Source organism: Rhodotorula graminis, assembly GCF_001329695.1.
Source record: "Rhodotorula graminis WP1 unplaced genomic scaffold RHOBAscaffold_7, whole genome shotgun sequence".
Taxonomy (NCBI): domain Eukaryota; kingdom Fungi; phylum Basidiomycota; class Microbotryomycetes; order Sporidiobolales; family Sporidiobolaceae; genus Rhodotorula; species Rhodotorula graminis.
This window is the reverse complement of record NW_017264934.1, coordinates 854,120-877,469: the sequence shown is the minus strand read 5'-3', so window position 1 is coordinate 877,469 and position 23,350 is coordinate 854,120. Positions and strand designations below refer to the sequence as shown.

The following is a 23,350-nucleotide window of genomic DNA, read 5'->3' as shown; positions in this document are numbered from 1 at the left end:
CCTCGAGCAGCGCCGCCTCGTCGACCCTGCCGCCTCGGAGCACGAACCTCGTCTCGTCGCCGAGTTCGCCGAACAGGTCGCGCAAGTCGAGCGCCGCGAGGAGCGCCGGCCACTTGCGCGTCTGCTGCAAGAGCGGGAGGCCGTCGGCCTTGCGCGGGCCGGCGCCGCTCGAGGGGTCAAAGCCCGAGGGGGGCTTAGGCTTGGCGAGGCGCGAGAGGGCGGCATCCCGGGCCGCGACGCGAGCGTTCCAGGCGGACCAGGAGGCGAAAGAGTGCGTCTTGCCGGCGTCGAGCTCGAGGGGTGGGTCGGCCGGGGTCGAGAGGAGCGGGCGACCGTCGGGCGAGAAGCGGACGGACGGGGCGAGGGCGCGGTAGGGAAGGTACGAGAACGCCTTGACGTGGAGGAAGGCGAACACGACCATCTCGAGGCACGACAGGAGCGCCGACAGGCCGACGACGATCTCCTCGGCGGTCCAATATTGCCGGTTCTTGATAACCTGAGGGACCGACGACGAGTCAGTGGATGCGACCGGGCCCGAGAGATGCGCAGAGACGCACGTCGACCGTGACGAGGAAGCTCAGGGCAGTCTCTTGCCAGAACGTGAAGAAGACGACGAGCTTGACGCAGAGGAACTGCGTCGGGACGAAGGCGTGAGCGAGTCGCTCGAGCGAGACGACGAAGCGAGACGGGGCGCACCTTTAAGACGGGCTGATAGGGCTTGAGAGGTTCACGAAGCGGCATGTAGAGCTGGAGGACGCAGCTGCATGGGCGAGTAAGTCAGTTGAGGACGCTTCGGAGGTGGAAGGCGGCCGGATGTACTACATGGCGATGGTGACCGAGATGGTGATTGCTGCGCTCGCCCAGACGTGGACAAACCTCGGCGACCAAGAAGCCTGCAGACAGGAGCAGATAGAGTCAGTGAGAGGCGCAGAAAGGCGGGAAAACGAGGACGCACGAGGCAATAGTAGCCTGCGCGAGGGAGAGAAAGGGTCAGTCCCGGCGCTCAAGGACCCAAAGAGCCAGAGAGCGACGCGACGCACCTGTAGCCTCGCCGACGACGGATGCGAGCGTCGAGAGCGGCCGCACGAGGACATATTGGCCGATACAGACCCGCATCCACCAGAGAAAGGCCTGTTCGCGCAACGAGTCAGTGCGGGCTCGACGGGCAACGACCTCGAGCGCAACAAAAAGGAGAGATGTGGGCGCACCTCGCCCTCGCCCGGTCCGCCGCCAGCAGGCCGCCACTTAAGGAACCCGAGAGGCCACATCCATTTGCGGAGGTGAAGGTCCTTGACCGACTCGCGCAGCTGGGCGTCTCGCTCCGCCTTGGTCGCGTACGGGGTCGGGATCGGCTCCTCGGATGTCGGCGGCGGGTTCGACAGGAACGAGAGGAGGAGGAAAAAAAACTCGGCGATGACAATGGCCTCGTAGCAGTCGCGGACGAGCTGAAAGTACAGGGCTTGGCGGTACCAGAAGTAGGACAGGAACGAGCAGATGGCGTAGACGATGGGCATGGCGAGGAGGCGGACGATGTGCCGCTGCTCGGTCGGGTGGTAGTAGAACGACTGCGGGCCTCGCAGAGGTCAGCTCGGCTGGACCTCGGAATGCGGCTGGGCCGAGTGCGAGAGGGGACGGACCAGGTGCTTGCGGATGAGCCAACACGACGTGATGGTCGCCACGAAGGCGAGTGTGCCGCACACGAGCCAGCCGACGTCGTGCGCATTGAAGTTGATGTCGCCCGAGGAGAAGAAGGGGACAGGGTCGTGAGGGAGCGCCTCGTGCACGGGGCAGCCGGCGGCAGACGTGTGGCTGCTGCTCATCGAGGTCGTGGGCGGATCGTGGCGTGGTCGTGCGAGGTCGTGCGGGTCGTGAAGGTCGTGAAGGTCGTCAAGAGAGGTCGTGAGGAGAGTTGATCGTCTGCTGGGCACAAGAGGGTCAGAGCGGGTAGAGGTGGGCTCAGGGAAAGTCGGGCGCACCTTCAGGCTGTCATGCGCACTGACAGAGCTGGTGTGCAAGTCGAGGCGAGGTGCGGTCGTGGCGGAAGGCGCGTGCCGAGGGCGAGGGGTGCGAGGGCAGAGCGTGGGCGAACGCGAGGTAGACAGGGCGGTGCAGTCAGGCTCAGTGGTGCTGACTGAGGTCCTTCCCTACGCACTCACCGTTGTGAGGGAGGTGAGGGACGAGGCGAGAGGACGGCGAGCTGATGAAGCCGGCACCCCAGCTCTCGCTCCTCCCACAACCTCTGCTTGGCTCGTTCCAGCCTGCGTCGACCCGCACAGCCTCTGTCGACATGCCCCTGGCCCGCAACCCTCGCGTCTTCGTGTGCGTGCCTCTCCTCGTCCCCCTCGCCCTCTTCCCTTCCCCACATTCGCCTCGAGCTGACCCTCCACGCCTACCCGCAGCTCGGGCGGCTCTCGAGGTATCGGCCTCGCCATTGCCCTCAAGCTCGCTCGCGACCGGGGCGCACAAGTCACCATCGCCGCCAAGACGTGAGCTTCTCCTCCCCCTCCCCTCCTCGACCGTTCGCGGCCCACCCGAGCTGAGTCTCTCGGTTCTTACAACAGTGCCGAGCCGCATCCGAAGCTTCCCGGGACCATCTACACGGCGGCCAAGGCCATCGAGGAGGCCGGTGGAACGGCTCTTCCGCTCGTCGTCGACATCCGCCAGGCCGACCAGGTCGAAAAGGTGCGCTCTCCTCCCTCTCTCTTGCCCCCTGTGCCGCCGAGTCGAGCTGACATCGCTCTACAGGCCATCGAGGAGACGGCGAGCAAGTTTGGCGGCATCGACCTCGTCATCAACAACGCGTCGGCCATCTCGCTCACCGACTCGCAGAGCACGAGCGTCAAGACGTTCGACCTCATGCACGCCATCAACGGTCGCGGCACCTTCCTCGTCTCCAAGGTGCACTTTCGCTCTCTGCCTCTCTGCCCCGGTCGCACCCTCTCGAGCGACACTCATCTTTGCACCGCAACAGCTCGCCATCCCGCACCTCCTCGACTCGGCGTCGCAAGGCCGCAACCCGCACATCCTCACGCTCGCGCCGCCCTTACGCGGCAACCTCGAGCCGACCATGCTCGGGCCCAGCACGGCGTACGCCATGGCCAAATTCGGGATGAGCCTGGCGTCAGTCGGGCTCGCGGGTGAGCTTCGAGGCAAGGTCGGCGTCAACGGTGCGTCCGCCGTTCTCCCCGAGGAGTTTGCGAGGACGGTCGAGCAGCGACTGACGACTTTCGTCCGCCGTCATCGCCCGCAGCGCTGTGGCCCTTGACCTACATCTCGACCGAGGCGATCCGCATGCTCATCGGGAGCGAGGGGCGTGACAAGAACGCGCGCCACCCGGCCATCGTCGCCGACGCAGCGTTCGCCATGCTCGAAGAGGAGGGCTCGAGCTACAGGTGCGCTCTCGGTTTCCCTTTTCCTCTCCGTCATTCGAGCTTCATTGACGAGCTTCGAGCGCAGCGGCAATTTCGAGATTGACGAGCTCGTCCTGCGGCACCTGCGAGGGTGCGCCCACTCTCTCTCTCCCTCGCTCTCTCCTCGCCCGACGAGTATCTGACTTCCCTCGTTCACCCACCCTCCTCCACTTCCTCTCCCTCATCAACCTGCCCTCAGCCTCACCACGCCGGACCTGCAGCGCTACTCGCCGACGCCCGACACGCCCTTCTCCGACCTGCACGAGGACCTGTTCATCCCGCAGTGGGTCCGCGACGAGGTGGCGCGCTTGCGGGGCGAGCGGGACGAGGACGACGGCGAGGCGCGAGGGTAGAGCAGGGAGCGGGTCGAGCGGGGCTCGAGCGCGGCGAGGCAGGCAGGACGTCTCTCGGCGGCTTTCGAGCGAATTCCTCGACAATGTACAGCTGGAAGTGAAAACCCAAGATTGCCCATTTCTCCTGCAAAGTACGAGAGGCCCTGAACCAAGCGATAGAAAGCAACTGCCCGTCCCTCCTGTCGCTCCCTCCCTGCTCCCTCGCCGACGCTCACTGCGTCTTCTTGGTCTCGACGCCGTCGGCCTTGATGCGCGCCTGCTCGTCGTGCGCCTTCTTGTCGAGCTGCTTCTTGGCCTCGTCCTCGTCGAACTTCTGGCCGTACTCGTTCTCGCGCGAATAGTCGACGCGGTAGATCCACTTCTGCTCGGGCGGGAAGAAAGAGAGAGGGAGAGGTGCGTGTCAGTGACGGAAGGCGGGTTGGCAGAAGGCGAGAGAGGGAGGGAGAGGGGAAGAAGGAGAAGGAAGGAGGGAGGGAGAGAGGGCGCGAGGAGGAGAGAACGGACCTGGTAGAGGAGGACGAGGAAGACGACGTCGTCGCGGAAGCAGGCGAGGCGGTGCAGGAGCGGCATCTTGATGATGAACGAGAAAAAGTCGTCGATGACGGTCGAGAGCGACTTGTACATCATGGCCTTCATCGGGATGTGCGCGACCGACTTGAGCTTGTAGTTGATGATGAGTTGAGGCACCAACTGGACGAAGCCGAACATCTGCAGGGAGGAGGCGAGGGCGTGAGGCTCGAGGGGGCGCGAGAAGAGGGAGAGGGAGAGAGGGAGCGAGAGACGCACCTGGACGAACGAAGTCAGGGTCTGGATGACGAAGCTGTACCACGAGCGGTGCGACTGGTACAGCATCGAGTAGATGGTCCACCTGCGGCGCGAGACGAGTGTCAGTCGGCTATCCTCGCAAGGCAGGAAGAGAGAAAGAGACGCAGAGACGCACCCGACCAAGAACGGCGTCGTGCCGAGCCCGACAATCTTGAACGCCGCCCGGTCGTACTCCTGGGTGCGCAGCTCGTCCTCGTTGAGGACGTGCTTGTCGTGGATCTCGACCTTGTAGGGCAAGAGTGACTGGGCCGGCTGGCGCACGACCTTGATGTCGACCGCCTTGGTGATCTTCCACGCCTCGATGGCGAGCCCGATGCCGCTGCTCATGATGATCATGTAGTTCGTCTCCTCGCTCTCTGCGTGTGCGGGACCGGGAGGAGGGAGAAGGAAGGAGGGGAGGAGAGGGTGGACGAACGAAGGGTCAGGGCTCACGAGCTCGATCTCGAGGAGGACAGGGGACGAGAGGGACGCACGGTCGATGAGGTACAGCAGGACGATGAACTGGACAAAGACGTTGGTCAAGATGGTGCGGACCGAGACGCCGACGAGGCCCTTGCGGCTCCTCGTGTGGGCGATGTCGCCCGCGAAGGCGAGGAACTCGAACAGCATGTGGAGGACCGAGACGACGACGGTCGTGATGAGGAGGACCGGGTTGGTCTCGATGAGGATGCGCTTGATCTCGTCGAGCTCGCCGCCGGACCCGCCGCCCATCGACGCGCTCTGCTTGGTGAACGCCTCGTCCATGGTCGACTGAAGCTGAAACTTGAAGTAGCCGCTCGGCTTGAACTCGACGCGGAGCGGGAGGACGGTCGTCGTCGTGTTGACCGGCTGGAGCTGCGACGAGAGGTCCCAGAACGTGTTGGGGAACAGGATCGGGAAGTAGGCCTGCTTGTCGTCGAACGTCTTGGCGCCCTCGCGCGCAATGTGGACGTGCTGCTTGACCGGCGGCGGCAGGGTCGCGTACGCGACGTTGGCCGCGTCGCCGACGAGCTCGAGGGTGACGTTCGGGTAGTAGTACGACACGAACGGGCGGCTCTTCCAGTCCTCGTACTCCTTGGCCTCGGCGGCGGCGTCCTCGTCGTCGTCGGCCTTGCCCGACAAGAGGTTCTTGGTCGCGCGAACGCGCTTTTGCGGCGCGTAGCGAATCAGGGCTGCGTGAGGGGGGAGGAAAGGCGTCGGCTCCCGAGTGCGCGAGGTGGGAGAGAGGGAGAGAGAGGGGACGCACGCTTGCGGATGTGGAGGACCTCGCCTTTGCCCGGATACGACGCGTCGCGCGGGTCGGGCGACAGGCCGGTGCGGGTGACGAAGGCGTCGAGGAAGAACGAGGCGTTGTGCTGGACGGTATCGGGGACGGCCCACTCGGTCTCCCAGACGTGGCCCCACTTGGTGTTGCTGTACTCGACGGCGGTCCAGGTGACGGAAGGGAAGGTCGAGTCGCGCAAGTCGACAGCGAGCGGGTCGAGTTCGGGCGAGAGGCGGATGGCGACGTCGAGGAGCGACTTGTGGGGCCAGGTCGGGACAAGAGGCGGGACCTGCGGTTGGACCTGGCGCTGCTGCTGCTGCTGCTGATTGGCGGCGTTGACCGGCGCGGCAGGGCCCGGCTTTGCGACGCCGTCGGGAGTGTCGAGGGACGTGGGGTCGGACGAGGGAGGAGGAGGTGGCGGGGTCGAGAAGGGCTTCTTGCCTGCACGCGCAAGGTCGAGGGAGGTGGTCAGTGAGTGCCTGGCGAGGTACGCTGTGACACTGGATGCTGGTGCTCACCAGTGAAGACGTATTGAACGCCCTGGACGAAGATCCACGCGAAGGCGGCGTTCTTGATGGCGCCGCCGATGCCTGCGCCCTGGGCGTCTGGTGCAGCAGGTGGTGCTGCTCCTTGTGCGGTCGCCATGGCTGGAGACGGGCACGAGCGGGTGAGGGAGGACGAAGGTTGCGCTGTCCGATCAAGACGAGCCCGAGCCTCGACTGCACTTGTCTACTCTCCACCACCCTCGCTGCTAGTGCGAGTACGCCTGCTGCAGCCGACACAGCTCCAGCCACCGGCCGCACCCACCGAGTCGAGCCCGCACCAGCTCCCGTCGCCGCGACCGCCCCGTCTTCCTCCTCCCCCACCTGACGCCCTCCTCGCCCCGCCATGCCCTCGTCCACCGACGCCGCACGCTACAACCACAAGCTCGACCTCTCGGGCAAGACGGCCGCAGTCGCAGGTGGCAGTGCGTCCCTCGTCTCCCATCCCTCCCCTCTCACCGCCCACTTGCTCACCCTCTCCTCCTCGCTCTGCAGCCCAAGGCATCGGTGCCGCTGTCGGCCTCCGATTCGCTCAAGCCGGCGCAAACGTCTACGTCATCGGCCGCAACGAGAAGCTCGGCGAGGACGTCGTGCGCCGCTGCAGGGCTCAGGCGGGCGCAGCCGCTGACGGCAAGACGTTCGAGTTCATCAAGGCCGACCTGTCGTGCGTCCCCGAGTCTCGCTCACTGTGTTCTCAAGGGAGACGAGCTGACATGCACGCGAGCGACAGGTCCGTGAGCGAGGTGCACCGCGTCGCCAAGGAGCTCGAGCGCAAGACGGGCAAGGCCGGCATCGACTACCTCGTCACGACCCAGGGTGCGTTCCCCTTCTCGCCGCGTCCACAGCCACGACGTTGCGAGTCCCTAACGCGTCCGCTCCCCCGTGCAGGTGGTCCTCCGCACGGCGCCTACACGCAGACATCGTCGACGCCGTCGCACGACGCCCACTTTGCCGTCCAGACCCTGTCGCGCTTCGGCCTCGCGTACCTCCTCGCGTCGTCCAACACGCTCAAGGACACGTGGCTGAGCGTGTGCGCGCCCGCCGGCGCCAAGGGCCCCGAACCCGACGTCGACGACCTCGAGCTCGAGAAGCGCGAGCACCGCGACAAGTGGCTCCTCGGGCGCATCATGGGCCAGGGCAAGCAGGACTCGGCGCTCGGGGACGCAGTCGCTGTCGTGAGTCCTCTACTCTCGGCCGTTCTCGAGACTTGGGGTGCGAGATTGACCTTGCGCTCCCGCCTCTCGCTTGCAGCAATTCCACAAGCACTTTCCGCACCTGCGCTCGGCGCACCTCTTCCCCGGCTTTGTCTTTACGTGCGTCCCTCTCGTTCCCCCCTCTCTCCACGTGCGCCACCAGCCTGACTCGCCCCTCGCCTGCCCCGTCCCGCAGCAACGCCCTCGCGTCGACCTCGCTCGTCCCCTCGCCGATCCTGTCGCTGTACAACCTCGTCGGGCCCCTCGCGGCGCGCATCCTGCCCTTTGGCAACCTGCCCGAGACGTACGCCGACGTGCCCGTGTACGTCGCGGCCAACCCGGCAGCGCGCAGCCAAGGGCTCGAGTACTGCAACGAGCGCATGAAGCCGCTCGGGAGCCCGGCGTGGGCCGAGGGCGCGACGGGCGCAAAGGTGTGGGACGGGCTGAGGGCCATGATCGAGGAGTGAGCTGGTGGGCGGGCGAGCGAGGAGCCGGAGAGGAGGGGCGGAACGTGTTTGAGAAGGTCGCGCTTTGCTCGTCGGTCGCGGGCGCAGCCGTGGCTGTAGCCAGTCTCGCTTTGCAGTGTCACTCTTGTACATAGCTGAGCAAGGCCTAGCGTCGCGAGAGAGCTGCGCTGTGGCGCCTGGTCGAGGCCCGAGAGCGTCGCGCTCAGGGGCGAGCTGCTCGCGGCTCACCAAGGGGCTCGAGCGGTGCGCGCTCGACAGGGGACCGAGAGCTGCAGGAGACAGACCGGAGGAAAAAGCTCTGGCGAGCGAGGAGCGGGGCCACACTGAGTCTGGGGAAGCGACGGACGAGGATGAGCGCATCCACTCTTGAGTTTCGCCGAGGCGCGAGCTGGCGGTCGACAACCGAGCAAGCTCCTCCTCTTCCTCCACCACACTCGCCCCTAGCACACGTGAGTCTCGCTCCCTCGCCACTGTCGACCAGCACACGCTCGTCCACCGCCCTGTGCGCCCTGTGCGGCTTGCGGTCGAGCGAGGCCGCGGGTCGGGTCTCTGCCACCCGAGGAACCATCGATGTCGCTGACGCTTCGCTCCTCGTCCTCCTCCTCCTCCCACCCGCCGCAGCTACCTACACCATGTCCAACACCCTCGAGCAGCTCAAGAAGTTCACCACCGTCGTCTCGGACTCGGGCGACTTTGAGTGTGCGTCGCGCCCTTCTCTCTCTCTCGGTCCCTCAGGCTCGGTCGTCCTCCCTCGGTCCGGCTCGAGCGCCACAGCCTCCTGACGCGTCGACCGCCTCTTGCGCCTCCTCCACTGCAGCGATTGCCGTCTACAAGCCCCAGGACGCCACCACCAACCCGTCGCTCATCCTCGCCGCCGTCAAGAAGCCCGAGTACGCCCGCCTCATCGACGTCGCCGTCGAGTACGCCAAGAACAAGGGCGGGTGCGTCGCTCTTCCTCCTCACTCGTGTTCTCGTGTGTACCCGGAGAGCTTACACGGAGCGCAAACGCCCCCTCGCAGTGACGTCGACTCGCAGGTCGAGAACACCATCGACCGCCTCGTGCGTCTTCCCCCCTCTCCTCCCTCTCTGGCGCCCTTGACTGACTCTTTCTGCGCCCCACAGCTCGTCGAGTTTGGCAAGGAGATCCTCAACGTCGTCCCGGGCCGTGTCTCGACCGAGGTCGACGCCTCGCTCTCGTTCGACACCGAGGGCACCAAGTCCAAGGTGCGTCGCCTACGCCTCTCTCTTCTCCTTCAGCCCAGTCACTGACCTTACACTCCCACACAGGCCAAGCACCTCATCGAGCTGTACAAGGAGGTCGGCATCCCCAAGGAGCGCATCCTCATCAAGATCGCCTCGACCTGGGAGGGCATCCAGGCCGCCCGCGCGCTCGAGAAGGAGGGCATCCACTGCAACCTCACGCTCCTGTTCGGCTTCCAGCAGGCCGTCGCCTGCGCCGAGGCCGGCGTCACCCTCATCTCGCCGTTCGTCGGCCGCATCCTCGACTGGTACAAGAAGAACAAGCCCGACGGCGACTACGCCGGCGCCAAGGACCCCGGTGTTCAGTCGGTTGCGAGCATCTACAAGTGTGCGTCCTCCCTGAGCGCCGTCGTCGTCCCCCTCCCCCCTCGTGCCCGCTCACCTCTTTCCCCTCCTCCCCTTCTCTCCTTCTCTCGCAGACTACAAGCAGCACGGCTACGACACCATCGTCATGGGGGCTTCATTCAGGGCTGTATGACGCAGCCACCACCCTGTGTCGTCGCACGCGACGCTGACTCGTTTTCGCCCGTCGACGCAGGTTTCCGAGATCATCGAGTTGGCCGGCTGCGACTTCTTGACGATCGCGCCCGCCCTCCTCAAGGAGCTGCAGGGCATGCAGGACGAGGTCAAGCCCATCCTGTCCAAGAGCGACCTCGGCGAGCCCATCGACAAGGTCAGCTTCATCGACAACGAGCCGGCCTTCCGTTGGTCCCTCTTGCAGGACCAGATGGCCTTTGACAAGCTTCACGAGGGTGCGTCCTTGCTCTCTCTTCCTCTCCGAGTCGTCGACGTGGCCCTGACTCGCGTTACTCCTCTCCCAGGCATCAAGAAGTTCGCGGCCGACGCCGACGAGCTCAAGGACCTTCTCAAGGCCAAGCTGCAGTAGATTTTCGTCCTCCCGGCCTGTACCTGAAACGCATCAGTCCCTTTGTCCCTGCCCCGTTGCGAGCGCCTCTCGAGTGACAGCTGTCGTCAACAGCGACCGTCGTCGCTCCGTCGATGGCTTGCTGTCCCCCGCTCGCGCTCGTTCTCTCGTTCTCGAGGAGCCCTCTCTCTCGCTTCCGCAGGCCGAGCTTCGCAGCGACCGGCTTCAGTCACTCACGGCGAGTCGGTCGCCGACGTCGCGAACGAAATCCCGCTGCTCGCCCTCGCGAGCGCTCGAGCCCCTCCCTGGCCGCTCGCGCTCGCGCCGTCCTCGTCGCAAGCTCCGGCGCTCGGGTCCCTGCGCTCCTGCGCTCCTGCCTCGATGCTTCCCTCAACGGCCACGCTCGGTAGCCGATCCGAGAGCTATCGTGCGGCGGCCGCGCACGCTGTCGACGCCGCGCCGCCGCGCTCGCGCCCCTTGCGCAACCTCGCACATGGTCCAAGTCGACGCCTTTCGAAGCGAGCTACTCGGACACTCTGCGCGAGGATACTTTCCGAGACGCGCTCACAAGCTGTGCGCGCAAGAGTCGCGAAAATGGCGCCGTATAATCTCACTCGGTGCTGCCAGAGCTACGAAAGAGAGACGATCGCCGGCGACGCGCGAGTCGGGGTTATGGCACTGTGCGGGGACTAGGGCGAGGCGGGCAAAGAGGCGGGACGAGTCTCGACGAGGGGATCGGTGCGGGCGAGTGAAGCAAGAGGAGGGAAAGAGGCAAGGAGGGCGAGGGGAGGCGGCGCTAGTCGGCGTACCCGAGCGCACCGACCGTGGCCGTGACGATCATGGTGACAGCGTCTGTGGGCGGGAGAGTACGTCAGGGAACCGCACGTCCGAGTGTACGGCCGACGCACAGAGAGGGAAAAGAGAGAGAGGCGCGAGCGCACCTGTCGACTCCTCGGCGAGCGTGTCGCCGTCGAGCTCGTACGTCGCGAGGACGGTCTCGGCGGCGGCGACGACGTCGTCGAGGGCGAGGCGCGAGAAGATGTCCTGCAGGCGCGAGTCAGAGTCAGGCTCGTGCGGGCCGAGGAGCGAACGTCGCGGCGGCGCACCATGATGCGGTTGACGACGACGTCCTTGAGCGTGAGCGACGCTGTGTGGAAGTACTGTCAGGTGTCCAGTCGCCGCGTGAGCGACAGACAGAGAGAGAAACGCGAGGGACGCACCCTTGCGGCGCTTGCCCGAGGACGTCGACGCCGATGCCGAGGTCGAGCCGCCGCCGCCGATGCGCGAGGACGACGCGTACAGGGGCGCCTCGCCGTCCGACGCACTCGAGTCGTCCGAGCTCAGGACGATGACCTCGCGCTTCTTGCCCTTGCCCTTGCTCTTGGCCGGTTGCGCGGCCGAGGTCGACTGGGGCGCGACGGCGGGCTCGAGCGCGCGCGACGACGACGACGACGAGTGGACGCCCGTGTGCGGCTGCGCATGCGGCTGCGTCTCGGCCGCCTCGTCCTGCTTGACGCCGTCGGGCGTGCTGCCCTGCTGCTGCTGCGGGTGCGGCGTCGAGGTCGCCGCGCCGTTCGAGCCCGACTTGGAGCCGCGGCGCTGCTCGCGCTCCTCGCGGATGGCGACGAGGGTCGGGAGCGCGAGGATGGCCGTCTTGCGCGCGTCGAGGCTGCACGGAATGGAGTAAGGTGAGTGGACGTGACAGAGGGAGAGAGCGGAAAGGGTGGGCGCACATCTCCTTCCTGCTGTACCCGAGGCGCTCGACCTCGTCGACGCTGCGCGGCAGGTGTTTGTCAGGTCGAGGACGGTGGAGTGGAGGAGAGCGAATGAGAGCGGACGCACCCGTACATCTCGCACCAAAAGGCGATGGCGAAGGAGCGCGAGTCGGTCTTGAGGCACGAGTTCCACTCGGCGTCCTCCTTGCTCTGCGGCTGCGCCTCGATCGCCTCGACCTTGGCCTTGCCCTTGCCCTTGGCCTTGCCCTTGCCCTTGGCCCTGCCCGCCGCGTTGACCTTCTCGGCGAGGAAGCGCACGAGCGCCGACAGGGCGGCCGTCATGGCCACATCGGCCCGGCACTTGAGCGCGCGGCACCGCAAGTGGGACGCACTCGGCACGGCGAGGGCGACGTCGACCGACGGCGGCGACCAGGCGGCCGAGACGTAGCCGGGGCGCGAGGGCGTCGAGACGAGGTGCGAGAACAGGAAGGCGACCGAGTACTTCGGAATGTCGAGGGCGAGGTTGAGCTTGGCAAAGAAGGGCATCGAGTTGACGACCGTGAGGTTGTACGTCTCGTCGCCGTCGTCGACCGCAAAGACGTGCACGTGTTGGCCGTCGGCGAGGCTCTCGCGCTCGAGGTGGGCGAGGTGGCCGCGCTCGCCGAACGTGTCGCGGATCACCTTCTCGTCGACCTTGCTCATCGACATGACGTTGATCGGTGTGTTGCCTGCGAGAAAGACGAGCGTGTCAGTGCCGACGCCCCCAAGTCCGAGCCCAAGAAGGCCGATCACGAGGGAGAGGATCGAGCGTACCGTGCGACGAGACGTCTCCGATGAGCTGCTCTGGGGCCTCGTAGCCGTCGGCCGTACTGCGGATCGGGAAGTTGATCTCGAACGTCTTGGAGAACAGCTCGAAGCCGTTGCCGAGCCGAGCGGCGAGGTGCGACTGTGGGAAGGAGAGGTCAATTGGCCGCCTCGACGGGCAGGGACGGGCCGAGAGGAGGGGACGAGGCGGGCGCACCTTGGTCGCGGATGCAGCGCACAGAATCGACATGCCGGCCGCAAACTCGGACGAGCGGTGGACGTCGAGCTCGGCGTCGAGGCTGGACGGCTCGACAGCGCCGGTCCCGATCCCCATGGCCGCCTGCCACTCGGGGCCCATCGCCTCGAGCTTGTCGCCGACGACATCGATGTTGTCGAGGTACAGGTCGAGGAGCGGAGCATCGAGGACCGGGATGTTGGTCGCCGGGAGGCGAAAGTCGACCGCGACGCTCTTCTCGGTCGCGTCGACGGCGACGAGCGAGGCCCGCACCTGCTTGAAGGACAGGTGCATCGTGAAGAAGAGGGGCGACTGGGCGAAGAACGACTCGATGGGCATGGCCGGCGGCTGGTCCTGCAGAGCGAGAAGTGAGCTCGCGCCGCTCGTCTTGCAGTGGGACAAACTCGAGGAGGGACGCACCTTGTCCGTCTTGTCCTTGACTGCCGCCTTGCACACCTGCACGAGCTCCTTTGCGGAAACGAGGGTCGGGTGCGAGACGCTCGCGCCGCGGTAGTGGAGGATGGCCAGGATGGCGAGGTCGACGTCGTCCGGGCCGAAGGCGGCCTGCACCAACTTCTGGAAGTCGGGCAGCTTCATCTGGACGAGGGAGCGACTCGTCAGTCGAGTCTGTAGGGGAGGAGGCGGACGAGAGGGGACGGACCATCGTGCTGCCGCCTCCGGTTGCTCCTCCGCCGAACGAGCCCTGCCGCGACAAGAGCCTGCCCGCCTCCTCGGCCGCCTCGGGGGCGCCGGCCTCGATGAGCGCAAAGACGATAGCGAGGTCGTACTCCTGGTGCGCACGCTGTGGTGGCGCGCGAGCGAGAGTCAGGCGGGTGCGCGTCAAGGATAAAGTTGAGTGAGAGGGGGACGCACCGAGCGCTCTGCGCTGCTCTTGCCGCCGAGGTCCTTGGTGCCCTCCCACTGCTCCTTCTTCTTGAGGACGCGCGGGTCGGTGAGGGCGCACTCGAGCGAGGAGGGGATGGACGAGGTCGTCGAGGGCGGGAGGGGGATCGGGTGCGAGGAGGTCGACGCGGCGGCGGGAGCGGTCGGGGTGGACTTGGCGTCCGTGTAGCGCTTCTTGAGCGCGCCAAAGAGGTCGGTAGGAGCCATCGCGAGCGAGAAGCGCGAGCGAAGGTGGAAGAGGGAGGAGAGCGGGCGAGCAGCCGAGCGAGCTGGCGGAAAGATCGGCGGCGCGAGGCCTGTGCGCTCGTCGCGAGCCGTTGCGGCCTGCCCCTCGAGCCACCCCCTCTCTTTCCTCCTCCTCACTCGAGCACTCAGCTCAGCACCCGTCCAACATGGTCATGAACCAGACGTGGCCCTCGCCGACTGAGCGCCTCGCGCGCATTGTCAACATCCAGCAAGGTCGCTGCGGCGTCCTCGACCGCGACCGCATCGTCCAGTTCTTCCTCGAGATCACCCAGCCCGCCCCAGTCGAGACCGGGTGCGTCCCCAGCCGGCAGAGCGGCCCTCCTCCCCTCCTCCCACACCAACTGACGAACCCACCCCCTCCTCGCTCCGCAGCGTCCGCGTCCACGAGCTCGAGCACCTCGCCAAGACCGCGTTCCCGCAGGCGTGGTCCGCCTTTGCGCGCGTCTCGGGCCGTGCCGCCGCCGCCCGCGACCTCATCGGTGGCCTGAAGTACGACACCTGGCTCCTCGAGGGCGAGGACGGCGCGGCGGCGGTGTGGGGGCAGCCGGTCGAGTACAAGCGCGTCAAAAACAGCAAGCGCACGGGCAAGCGCGCCGAGGGTCAACAGCCAGTGTTTGACTTCGCCGACTACCGCCTGTCGCTCGAGCTCAAGCCGGCCGACCGCAGGCGCCTCCGCCCCGACCGCCTCCCGACCCTCGCCCACTCCGAGCTCTACCTCGTCACCTCGTGGGGCGATGGCGTTGTCGACGGCACCATCAAGACCGCCTGCAAGCACCAGGACCAGTCTACTCTGGTCCGTCGCGCTCTCGCTCTCCTCGCCCCCTCCCCTCCCCGCTCGTCAGCTCATCTCCTCCCGCAGACCTCGCTCAACCTCCTCACGGCCTCGCTCGGCCTGCAACTCGGCCAAGTCGACTTCATCAAGCGCATCGTCTTCCCCCGTGGCGCTGGCGTCACGGCCTCGCGCAACGCGGTGCGTCCACCTCTCTCCCCTTCTCCTCTCGACGAGCGAGCTGACTCTCCTCTACACATCCCTACAGTCGCAGTACCTCAAGGAGGGCAACCACAACAACTACATGGACGTCGCCCACCGCTACCGCCGCCACCTCGACGGGCTCAGTCGCTTCACGTCTGCCCTCCCTCGCCTCCTCCGCACCGCCGTCCCCGCCAACACGACCCGCATCCTCCACGTCGCTCACCCGCGCATCTCGCCCCTCACGCTCAAGACCATCGCCTACCTGTCGAGCCGGTATGTGCGCAAGACCGGCGACGGCGGCCAAGAGATGCTCTGGACGTTCGGCATCGAGAGGTGCGCTCGCCTTCCTCTGTTCGTTCTGGCCGTCCTCGCCTGACCTTGGACATACCACAGGTTTCCTGCCGACCCTATCTTGGCACGCATCAACACGAGCATCACCGACACGGTCGTCTACCTCTCGGTCGAGGAGGCGGCCTACCTGTGGGACGCCGCGAGCGAGGAGACCTGGTGCGTCTCTTCTCTCTGGCATTTCCTGCATTGGACTCCAACTGATGCAGCTCGCCCCACAGGCCGCTCAACGACGTCCAGCTGTCTGCCCTCGGCTTCTCGGCCGACCGCATCGCCATCCTCGTCGCGCTCGGCGAGTACTGCACGAAGATCGTCGGCACCGAGATCAGCGCGGCCTACGACGGCCTGTGCACCTCGAAAGGATGGCCCGGTCTCGACATCGAGTACTAGCTGTCGCCTTCAGCGCGCTCTCTTCCCTCTCTTTCGCTCGCCCCGAGCGTCCTTTCCCCCCTCTCCCTTCCCCTCCCTTCTGCTTCCCTCCTCTCCCTCTCCTTCCCTTCCCTCCTGACGCACTTGGCGTCATTCACGCCCACGTGGCAGTACGCTCTCTCGCCTGTCCGTCCCACGTCCCGCTTTGACGCCCGCACGCACCGTCCTTGTCTTTGTCGCCCTCGCCAGCCTCGCGCCTCCATCCGGTCGTACCCTTTCTTGAGTAACCTTCGTATCATCTAGCGGGTCTAGAACATGCGATACAAGTGCAGCTCCCCTCGTCCTTTGCCGCCGAGAGCGAGAAAGAGAGATTCACGTGTCCGAGTTTGAGAGGTCAACTGGCTCTGGCGTAACTCACCCGCACCTTCTTGGCTCTCCCGCCTTGCTCTCGCTTTATCGCGCAGAAAGACGAGGAGCTCTTTGCAGTTGAGCGAGACCCAGAAAGAACGCGATCAAAGCCGAGAAGTTCGCCTCGTCGAGCAAGAGGAGGTAGCTGCGAGACGCTCTAGCTGCTCGAGAATCGTTAAATCCCGGGTTCTGTCGCTCTGACCGTCCTCGTCGAGACGGCTACTCGACGTCTGGGACCTGCGTCCACGAGCGGTCAAAGCGTCTCGTCGCCAGATCCTCCTCGACACTTTCTCGGCTCTCTCGGCCTCACCTTCTCGCCCTCCTTGCAGACGCTCGCGCACAGAAAGATGATGATGCTCGTTGCAGTCGACGTTGGCAGAGAGAGAGAGCCCTCCTCCGACACGGCTGCGCCGCCCTAGCTCGCGTGCGAGCCCTTGCGCCCCATCGCCCTGCTGAGCAGCCCGCCCTTGCTGCCGCTCGGCCGCGCCCCTCCTCCCCTTCCACTGCTCCCGCCGTCACTCTGGTCGTCTCGCAGCGTCGAGATGCCCGCGCCACCCGCCGGCCCGCTCACGCTCCCCGTCGCCCGCCGGCCCATGCCGGCGAGGCTCATGCCCGCCGAGCTCGCCCGGCGCCCGACGACGGCCGCAGCGCTCGCAGCGGCAGCTCCCGACGACGAAGACGACGACGCGGCGGGCCCAGGGCCGGCGGTGATCTCTGCCGAGATGCTGACCGTGCTCGCCGAGCTCGCGAGGCTGCGGCCGCTCAGGACGCTCAGCATCGAGTGCTGCGACGACTGGCTCGGGTTGGCGCGCATGAGCGGCGCCGAAAAGGCTGACGTGCCGAACGACGACTCGAAGGGCGTGCCCTCGTCCGGGCTCGTCGGCGCGAGCGACGTGTCGTCGTCGTAGGGGACCGAGCGCCGGTGCTGCGTGCCGAACTCGACGGCGCCGACGACGGCGGGAGGAGCCGGGTCCGACACGTAGGTCGTCGTCGTCGTCGTCTCCTGCGTGATGCGGATCCGGCTTGTCGGAACCGTCGGCGGGATCTGGCTCGACCGGGTCGACGAGGCCGAGCTCTTTGACCGACCCGACGAGCTGGGCGCCGCCGTCGCCGTCGCCGCCGAGGCCGGGTCGCCACGCGTGACGACTCGTGTCTTGGCCGGCGGGAAGGCGTACCCTGCCGCCGAAGCGTCGCCGGGCAAGCGCACGCTGCTCGAGCGCGAGTCGGCCTCCTCGTCGTCGAGCGAGTTGCGCACGACGGCGCCGTAGCCTGCCAGGCTCGACATCGTCTGGCTGCTGACGAGGAAAGGTGCTGGTGCGTCGCGGCGAGGCGTCGTCGCGTCGAGGTCGCCCGTCTGGAGCGACGCGAGTAGCGACAAGTCCTCGGTCGAGAACGACTTGGTCGGGTACGACCCGCCGCTGTGGCGCAGGCCGGCGACGCCGGGCGAGTCGGCGCCGTTGATCGTGAAGCCGCGGTGCGTGCGGCGCGACGCCGTCGAGTGCACGCTCGTCTCGCTCTCCTCGCGAGGCCGAGGTGCGGGCCGCAGCTCGTCGCGCACGTCGGGCGGCGGCGACGGGCCAGTGCCGTTCGACGCCGGGTTGCGGATGTGCAGCTCGTCGCCGTCGACCGTGGCACTCGCGGCGGTGCTCGGGCCCGCACCCGCTCCTGCGCCTGCGCCGACACCGGCGCCGGCGCCCGACGAGGCCGACGACGACGTGCGGGGCAGCGGCGGGACACCGAGCGCCTTGCGCAGGCCCGCAGCCGACGAGTACTGGTCGGCGATGGCGGGCCGACCCGTCATGAGCCGGCGCGTGCGCGTCTTGGGGTCGGGCGTGCGGTTGCGCAGGTCCTCGTACGGCGGGAGCGACACGAGGCCGCCGCCGCGCCGCCTCGACTCGACGTGTACGTCGATGCACGTCTCGACGAGCTCGACGAAGCGGCGTGAGCGCCCGCCTCGGGATGAGGCGACCGAGGGCGTCTCGCACCGACTCTCGCCGCCGCCGCCGCCGGACAACGAGGTCAGGTCGGCGAGCGGGCCCTTGTCGGCCGCGAGGCGGGCGATGCGCGTCGCGAGGACGCCAAGCTCGCGCGGGAGGTCGATGAGGTGCGGCAGGAGCGGGACGCCCTCCTTGCCGAGCGGCGGCAGCGAGCTGCGCAGCCGGGCCGGCGCGAGGTACGCCGCCGCGTTCGGCGACGTCCACTCCTGGCGGTACGCCGTCGACGGCGCCGGCGTCGACACGTGCTCGATAAAGTCGACGAGGGCGGCCGTGTTGTCCTGGACGAACGCGTTCATCGGGAGCATCCAGGGCTCCTTCTGGCCGAACGAGGAAAAGTTGGCGAGCCCTTGGAGCGTCTTGGCGACGAGCGTGAGGGTGCGCTGCGACTTGGGGTCGGGCGGGCCGGGCACGATGAAGAAGAGCTTGGGGTTGAGGACGGCGGGGACGAAGAAGCGCAGGAAGATGAAGGCGCTGACGCAGGTCCACCGCGTGTTCTTCTGGTCCTCGCCCTCGCCGTACTTGTCGATGACAGCGCCCTGGATGTGGGCAAAGATCTGGCGCAGGTCGCTGCAAGAGGAACGCCGAGTCAGGCCTCGGCGGAATAGACAGGCAGAGAAAGACGAGGACGCACTGAGGGCACTTTTCTCGTGCGTCGTAGATGGCGTGGAAGAGCGTGAGGGCCCACTCGCGCAAGAGGTGCACGTTGTGCTGCAGCTCCTTGTCCTTGGTGCCCGGGCGCAGCTTCATCGGGTCGATCTCGATCTCGACCTTCTCGGCGACGATACGGCGGATGACCTCGCCGATGGACGCGTCGAGGTACTCGGCGCCCGTGAGCCGCAGGTACAGCTCGACCGACTTGGTGAGGATGCTGTTGCCGCGGAACAGGATGGCGGCCGAGCGCTGGCTGAGCGCGTTGTGGTCGATCTCGAGGTCGGCGAGGCGGAGGATGCGCGACAGGAGGACCGACTCGGCCTGGTAGATGCGCATGAGCGTCCTGGTGACCTCCTCGAGGTCGGACGGGAACTCGTGGGCGATGTCGGTCGCGAGGTCGGCGTCGGCGTCGTCCGAGAGGAGCTGCAGGCGAGCAAGAGCTTCAGTCTCGGGCTGCGTAGAGTAGAGACAGGAGGGAAAGGGGTCAAGCGGGCGCACCTGAAGCATGGCGTCGTAGTCGCGACTCGGCAGGACCACCTCCTCGTTGACGCGGACGCCGAGGCTCAGCTCGCCGACGACGTCGGACGACTTGGTCGACGTTGGCGGCTTGACGGCCCACCAGTCCTCGATCGACTGCTGCCGCGGCAGGTCGGGAATGCGGACCGTCGCCGAGCCGATGAGGACCGGGCGCGACGAGTGCTTGGCCATCTGGAGGACCCGGATCGTGACCGGCGCGACGAACGGCGGCAGGTCGCTGAAGACGAACGACTCGTTCCAGTACGGCGACGAGCCCTTGCGCACCGACGTCTGGGCGATGACCTCGCCGCCCATCTCGATCTCGCAGTAGGCGGCGCTCGAGCCGCTGCTGCTGCTGCCGCCGCCGCCACCGCCGTCTCGGCCGTCCTGGCCGTGCCGCGACGCCAACCGCGGGAGCGACATCGACGACACCGACTTGGACGGCGACGGCTCCATGCCCGGCGTCGCGAACGAGTGCGAGTACGAGTCGATGTTGCTGAGCGTCGAGTCGTCGTCGATGACCGGCCGCTCCCACGACGACTTGGGCCCGGGGCGCACGACCTCGGTCGCGAGCTCGCCGAGTGCTCGTCCCTCGGCGATCGACAGGTGCAGGCTGCGGAAGATGCGGCAGCCCGACTCGAGCTCGTCTGGTCGGTCGTCGTCGGCGCTGTCGGTCCCGCTGTCCGAGGCGACGGCCGAGCGGAGCGGCCGAGGCGCGGCTGCGCCCGACGAGAGGTAGAACTCGGGGCGGGCGAAGCACTGCGCCATGACGAGCCACACCTGGGTCGCGACGACCGAGGGGAAGCACAGGTACACCGTCTCGTCGAGTCGGGGTGGCGAGGGCAGGGACGATGCTGACGGGCTGAACGAGTGACGGTGCGGCGTGGGAGGTGCGGCGTGCGAGCGCGACATCGAGATGCAGTTGGGGCGGCCGAACAGCGAGTGGTCGACGAGGCGGACGTCGGACCGGCCGAGCGAGGGCAGGTGGACGTTGTGCACGACCGCCTTGTCGCTCTGCGTGCGTGAGAGACGGTGTGAGAAGTTGCGGTAAAGGCGAGATTGTGAGAGTGAGGACGCACCTCGCCAAAGACCCGAAAGTAGCCATCGTCGCGCAGCACGCCCGTCGCCCTCCTCCACCGCCCGTCTCGAGAGGCCGCCGCCGGCCCAAGGACGGCCTTCTCCCGCCCCTTGTCCTTGTCCTTCGAGCTCGACTTGCCGCCCTTGCCCGCGAGGCTGTCGTCGACGTTGAAGAGGAGCGCCTCGGCGGGCGAGAGGAGGTGGTGCGCCGACTCGCGCTTGCCGCCTTTGCGCTTGAGCGCCGCCGGGACCTGCAGGAAGAAGAGCCTGTCAGTATACTGCAAGAGGCAAGGGACGAGAAAGAGGGAAGGGGACGTACGTCGCGGATGAGCGGCGCCTTGCTGAACCTGCCCCCGCCACTCGAGCCGCTGCTCCCGCCCGTGACGCTCGCCGAGCCCTTGTCCCTGACCCACACCCAGCACGTCTGGCTCCACTCCCTGCTCTGCGTCTGCCGCGACCGGTCGCTCCTCGCGCCGTACTCGGTCCTCGCGCTCGCGCCGCCGCTCCCACTCGCCGGGCTCCCGCTCGCAGCGTACGACCCGCTGCCGCTCGTCTTGACCGAGGCCGACGAGCTGCCCTGCGCACCGGCCGTCGGGCCCGAGCCGGACGCGGTCGCAGTCGAGCCGAGCGAGCGCACCGACCGCGAGTCGGCAGCGGGTGGTGGCCGAGCGGCAGACGACGATGACGGGGAAGACGCCGACGGGACGGGCGCGCCCGGGTACAACGGGATGCCCGACATGCTGCCCTGGAACGACTCGCGCTGCTGCAGGGCGGCTTGAGGCGGTGGCGACGAGGACGACGAGTGCCGAGAGGGCGGGTCGGGCGTGACGGCGCGGTGGCCCGCCGCGACGGCCGACGCCGCTGCCGCGTTGCGCCGCAACTCCTCGAGGCTCGCGCGCTCCTTGATGCGGAGCGCCTCCTTCTCGATGTCCTCGCGCAGGCGAGCGGCGCGCAGGCTCGACGAGCGGGGCCCGCTCAGGACGCTGCTCGTCCCGCTGCGGATCGAGTCGCTGTCGTCGGCGTCGAGCCGGCGCGGGCTCATGAGCGGCTCGTCCCATCGCGGGTCGTCGCCGACGAGCGCGCCGACCTCGCGGAAGAAGGAGAGGTCCTCGAGCGGCGTGCGGTCGTTGGTCGGCGAGCGCGGCAGGAGGCGCAGGGGGCTGCTGCTGCGCTCGAACGGGATCGGCGAGGTCGCCGTGCGGGGTCGTGTGCGCAACGAGGTCGGCTCGGGGCGAGCGAACGTGGCGGCGGGATGCTGCTGCTGCTGCCGACTCGGGTCCTCGCCGACGCCGACCTGCGCCGCCCGCGACTGCAGGCTGTGCGCGCTCGCCGCGTCATCGGACGGCTGGTACCGGCTCGAGCTCGGTATCGCGCTGCGGATCGAGCCGGACCCGTGCCGGCTCGAGCCCCACTCGCCCTGCGCGACTGACGGCGTGCGGTCGTCGTCGAGGCTGGCGCGCTGGTCCGACAGGCCCGAGGCAGTGCGCGCATGACGCGAGTCGTACGACGGCCCGGAGACGGCGTGGGACGACTGGAGGGAATGGAGGGAGCGGCTCGAGGAATGGTGCGAGAGGCGAGAGGAGGAGGATGCCCGGGAAGAGGGGCGGGCAGGGAAGGCGGACGTCGAGCCGGGCGAGGACGAGCCGCGGTGGTGCATGCGGTCCATCATGGCCTCAAGCATGTCTGCAAGGGCGAGGGAGAAGGGAACGACAGGTCAGTCGCCTTGTTCTCGCACGCTCGCGCCTCCCCACCTCGAGGTCGAATGAGCGGCACCGCGCTTCGAGCCTCGGGCGGGCTCGCGTTTGGGGCAGGAGGAAGAGGGACGCACCGAGATCGCCGTTGTGCGGGTTGGCGAGCGCCTGCGCGGGCGTGGTGCGGCCGTGCATGCAGCTCGCAGAGGGGGCTGAGCGTCGGGAGGGGCTCGGCTGCCCTCGCCGGGGGACGGCCGCGAGCGTACTGGTGGCTGGCGTGACGATGCGTGTGCTGAGCAGTGGGGCGGCGAACGAGCGCCTTGGTTTTGGCGAGTGCGGGTGAGGTCGAGTTGGCGAGGAGGCGGCCGCTCGAGGAGGTGGGCGCGAGCTGGGCAAGGCGTGCCGGTTCAAGGGCAGGCGCGAGAGCGGTCGATATAGCTCTTGTGGCGCTGCTGAGCGGCTCGCCGGTGCCCCTCGGCGTGGTGAGGGTCGAGGAAGCGGACAAGCTGGACGAGGCGGTTCCGAGGCGGAGAAGTGTCGGCGCATCCTCAGCTCTCGCTCTCTCTGGAGGGACATGCTCTCGCTCAAGTGCACGACGAGCACTCTCGCATGCAGGTCCGCTCACAACGACATCGCAAGGTGTCTGTCGTGTGAGGCCGACTCGTCTTGCCCCGACCTTCATCTCTGTCCTGGCGCTCTGCCTTCCCACCTCACATGCAGCGTCGCACAGAGCTGTGCCCGGGCTCTCAGTGCCCTCAGCTACGGCCAGGCCGCGCCAGGCTCGCGTCACACAGCGTCGCTGCGCCGAGACTCGCCTTTCGAGCTTCCGAGCTCTCCTCGCTCCTTCAGCGCGGCGCAGCTCGGCTGTACGCGCTCGAACCGACGCGTGCAGCGCGGTCGCGACTCGCGTGGCTCGCTCAGAGTAGCGCGACCGCTTCTGGGCGTGCGGGACCATCCACCGCCTCGACTGCGCGTCGGCCGGGTCCAAGAGCACGAGCAGCCGCGTTCCGGAGCCGGCGCCGCCAGCACGCGCGGGCCAAGGTTCTATTGCGCACTGCCGCACCTGCCTGCGTCTCTGCGCTGCCCGTCGTCGACCCGTCCACGCGTCTGGGCCGCGAGCTGGCGCATCCGGCGCCCTCGCCGTCGCACCTTCCTCGTCCGGCGCGCCGCACCAGAGCATGTTGCCGCTTTCGAGGCAAATGCTGCGTCCGACGGAACGGGCAGAAGCGTCCATGATGCCTCGCTTTGTCCGCACCCCT

At 67.5% G+C, this 23,350-nt stretch overlaps 8 protein-coding genes across 8 annotated transcripts; 4 read left to right on the top strand and 4 right to left on the bottom strand.

The window, feature by feature from the left end:
- Positions 1-515: 515 nt before the first annotated feature.
- On the bottom strand, positions 516-1,820 carry RHOBADRAFT_36871 (uncharacterized protein; the record flags this gene model as incomplete). The annotated part of the gene is made up of 7 exons (XM_018413392.1): positions 516-632; positions 697-760; positions 820-893; positions 956-969; positions 1,041-1,131; positions 1,209-1,565; positions 1,638-1,820. The coding sequence occupies 7 exons, from the start codon at positions 1,818-1,820 to the stop codon at positions 516-518; spliced, it is 900 nt and encodes a 299-aa protein (XP_018270956.1).
- Positions 1,821-2,257: 437 nt separating this feature from the next.
- RHOBADRAFT_53833 (uncharacterized protein) lies at positions 2,258-3,884 on the top strand. The gene is made up of 8 exons (XM_018417028.1): positions 2,258-2,319; positions 2,400-2,486; positions 2,562-2,682; positions 2,746-2,898; positions 2,972-3,167; positions 3,251-3,392; positions 3,457-3,501; positions 3,610-3,884. Exons 1-8 carry the CDS (start codon positions 2,288-2,290, stop codon positions 3,761-3,763), a joined length of 930 nt encoding a protein of 309 aa, XP_018270955.1. The 5' UTR covers positions 2,258-2,287; the 3' UTR covers positions 3,764-3,884.
- Positions 3,885-3,974: 90 nt separating this feature from the next.
- Positions 3,975-6,012, bottom strand: RHOBADRAFT_15105 (uncharacterized protein; the record flags this gene model as incomplete). The annotated part of the gene is made up of 6 exons (XM_018412238.1): positions 3,975-4,127; positions 4,268-4,471; positions 4,550-4,631; positions 4,704-4,944; positions 5,062-5,739; positions 5,814-6,012. Coding segments are annotated over 6 exons (1,557 nt in total), but the record flags the coding sequence as incomplete, so codon positions are not given.
- Positions 6,013-6,719: 707 nt separating this feature from the next.
- RHOBADRAFT_27355 (uncharacterized protein) lies at positions 6,720-8,170 on the top strand (the record flags this gene model as incomplete). The annotated part of the gene is made up of 5 exons (XM_018412787.1): positions 6,720-6,798; positions 6,869-7,189; positions 7,262-7,548; positions 7,625-7,686; positions 7,763-8,170. 5 exons carry the CDS (start codon positions 6,720-6,722, stop codon positions 8,031-8,033), a joined length of 1,020 nt encoding a protein of 339 aa, XP_018270953.1. The 3' UTR covers positions 8,034-8,170.
- Positions 8,171-8,665: 495 nt separating this feature from the next.
- RHOBADRAFT_14950 (uncharacterized protein) lies at positions 8,666-10,179 on the top strand (the record flags this gene model as incomplete). Its single annotated transcript, XM_018412228.1, has 8 exons — positions 8,666-8,732; positions 8,851-8,974; positions 9,053-9,092; positions 9,156-9,257; positions 9,321-9,621; positions 9,713-9,765; positions 9,832-10,045; positions 10,115-10,179. The coding sequence occupies 8 exons, from the start codon at positions 8,666-8,668 to the stop codon at positions 10,177-10,179; spliced, it is 966 nt and encodes a 321-aa protein (XP_018270952.1).
- Positions 10,180-10,744: 565 nt separating this feature from the next.
- RHOBADRAFT_53830 (uncharacterized protein) lies at positions 10,745-14,480 on the bottom strand. Its single transcript, XM_018417027.1, has 11 exons — positions 13,786-14,480; positions 13,574-13,714; positions 13,333-13,509; positions 12,895-13,266; positions 12,687-12,819; positions 12,001-12,601; positions 11,892-11,933; positions 11,379-11,827; positions 11,265-11,305; positions 11,100-11,202; positions 10,745-11,010 (listed from the first exon to the last, which is right to left on the bottom strand). The coding sequence occupies exons 1-11, from the start codon at positions 14,020-14,022 to the stop codon at positions 10,955-10,957; spliced, it is 2,352 nt and encodes a 783-aa protein (XP_018270951.1). The 5' UTR covers positions 14,023-14,480; the 3' UTR covers positions 10,745-10,954.
- Positions 13,918-16,092, top strand: RHOBADRAFT_53829 (uncharacterized protein). Its single transcript, XM_018417026.1, has 6 exons — positions 13,918-14,353; positions 14,434-14,854; positions 14,921-15,031; positions 15,099-15,367; positions 15,428-15,541; positions 15,604-16,092. The coding sequence occupies exons 1-6, from the start codon at positions 14,208-14,210 to the stop codon at positions 15,770-15,772; spliced, it is 1,230 nt and encodes a 409-aa protein (XP_018270950.1). The 5' UTR covers positions 13,918-14,207; the 3' UTR covers positions 15,773-16,092.
- Positions 16,093-16,574: 482 nt separating this feature from the next.
- Positions 16,575-22,286, bottom strand: RHOBADRAFT_53828 (uncharacterized protein; the record flags this gene model as incomplete). Its single annotated transcript, XM_018417025.1, has 6 exons — positions 16,575-18,723; positions 18,788-19,230; positions 19,306-20,337; positions 20,403-20,651; positions 20,720-22,083; positions 22,229-22,286. The coding sequence occupies 6 exons, from the start codon at positions 22,284-22,286 to the stop codon at positions 16,575-16,577; spliced, it is 5,295 nt and encodes a 1,764-aa protein (XP_018270949.1).
- Between the last annotated feature and the right edge of the window lie 1,064 nt (positions 22,287-23,350).

Excerpts from the sequence above, each read along its gene's own strand:
- RHOBADRAFT_53830 (XM_018417027.1), bottom strand. The coding sequence starts at position 14,022 with ATGGCTCCTACCGACCTCTTTGGCGCGCTCAAGAAGCGCTACACGGAC. Across the intron at positions 13,510-13,573 it reads CCGGAGGCGGCAGCACGATG|ATGAAGCTGCCCGACTTCCA; the intron begins GTCCGTCCCCTC and ends TCCCTCGTCCAG. Across the intron at positions 11,306-11,378 it reads CTCGGGCAAGCGCCGCAAGG|CGTCGCTCACGCTCAAGGAC; the intron begins GTGCGTCCCTCG and ends ACTTCCACACAG.
- RHOBADRAFT_53829 (XM_018417026.1), top strand. The coding sequence starts at position 14,208 with ATGGTCATGAACCAGACGTGGCCCTCGCCGACTGAGCGCCTCGCGCGC. Across the intron at positions 14,855-14,920 it reads ACCAGGACCAGTCTACTCTG|ACCTCGCTCAACCTCCTCAC; the intron begins GTCCGTCGCGCT and ends CTCCTCCCGCAG. Across the intron at positions 15,542-15,603 it reads GCCGCGAGCGAGGAGACCTG|GCCGCTCAACGACGTCCAGC; the intron begins GTGCGTCTCTTC and ends CTCGCCCCACAG.
- RHOBADRAFT_53833 (XM_018417028.1), top strand. The coding sequence starts at position 2,288 with ATGCCCCTGGCCCGCAACCCTCGCGTCTTCGT. Across the intron at positions 2,487-2,561 it reads GTCACCATCGCCGCCAAGAC|TGCCGAGCCGCATCCGAAGC; the intron begins GTGAGCTTCTCC and ends TTCTTACAACAG. Across the intron at positions 3,168-3,250 it reads AGGCAAGGTCGGCGTCAACG|CGCTGTGGCCCTTGACCTAC; the intron begins GTGCGTCCGCCG and ends CATCGCCCGCAG.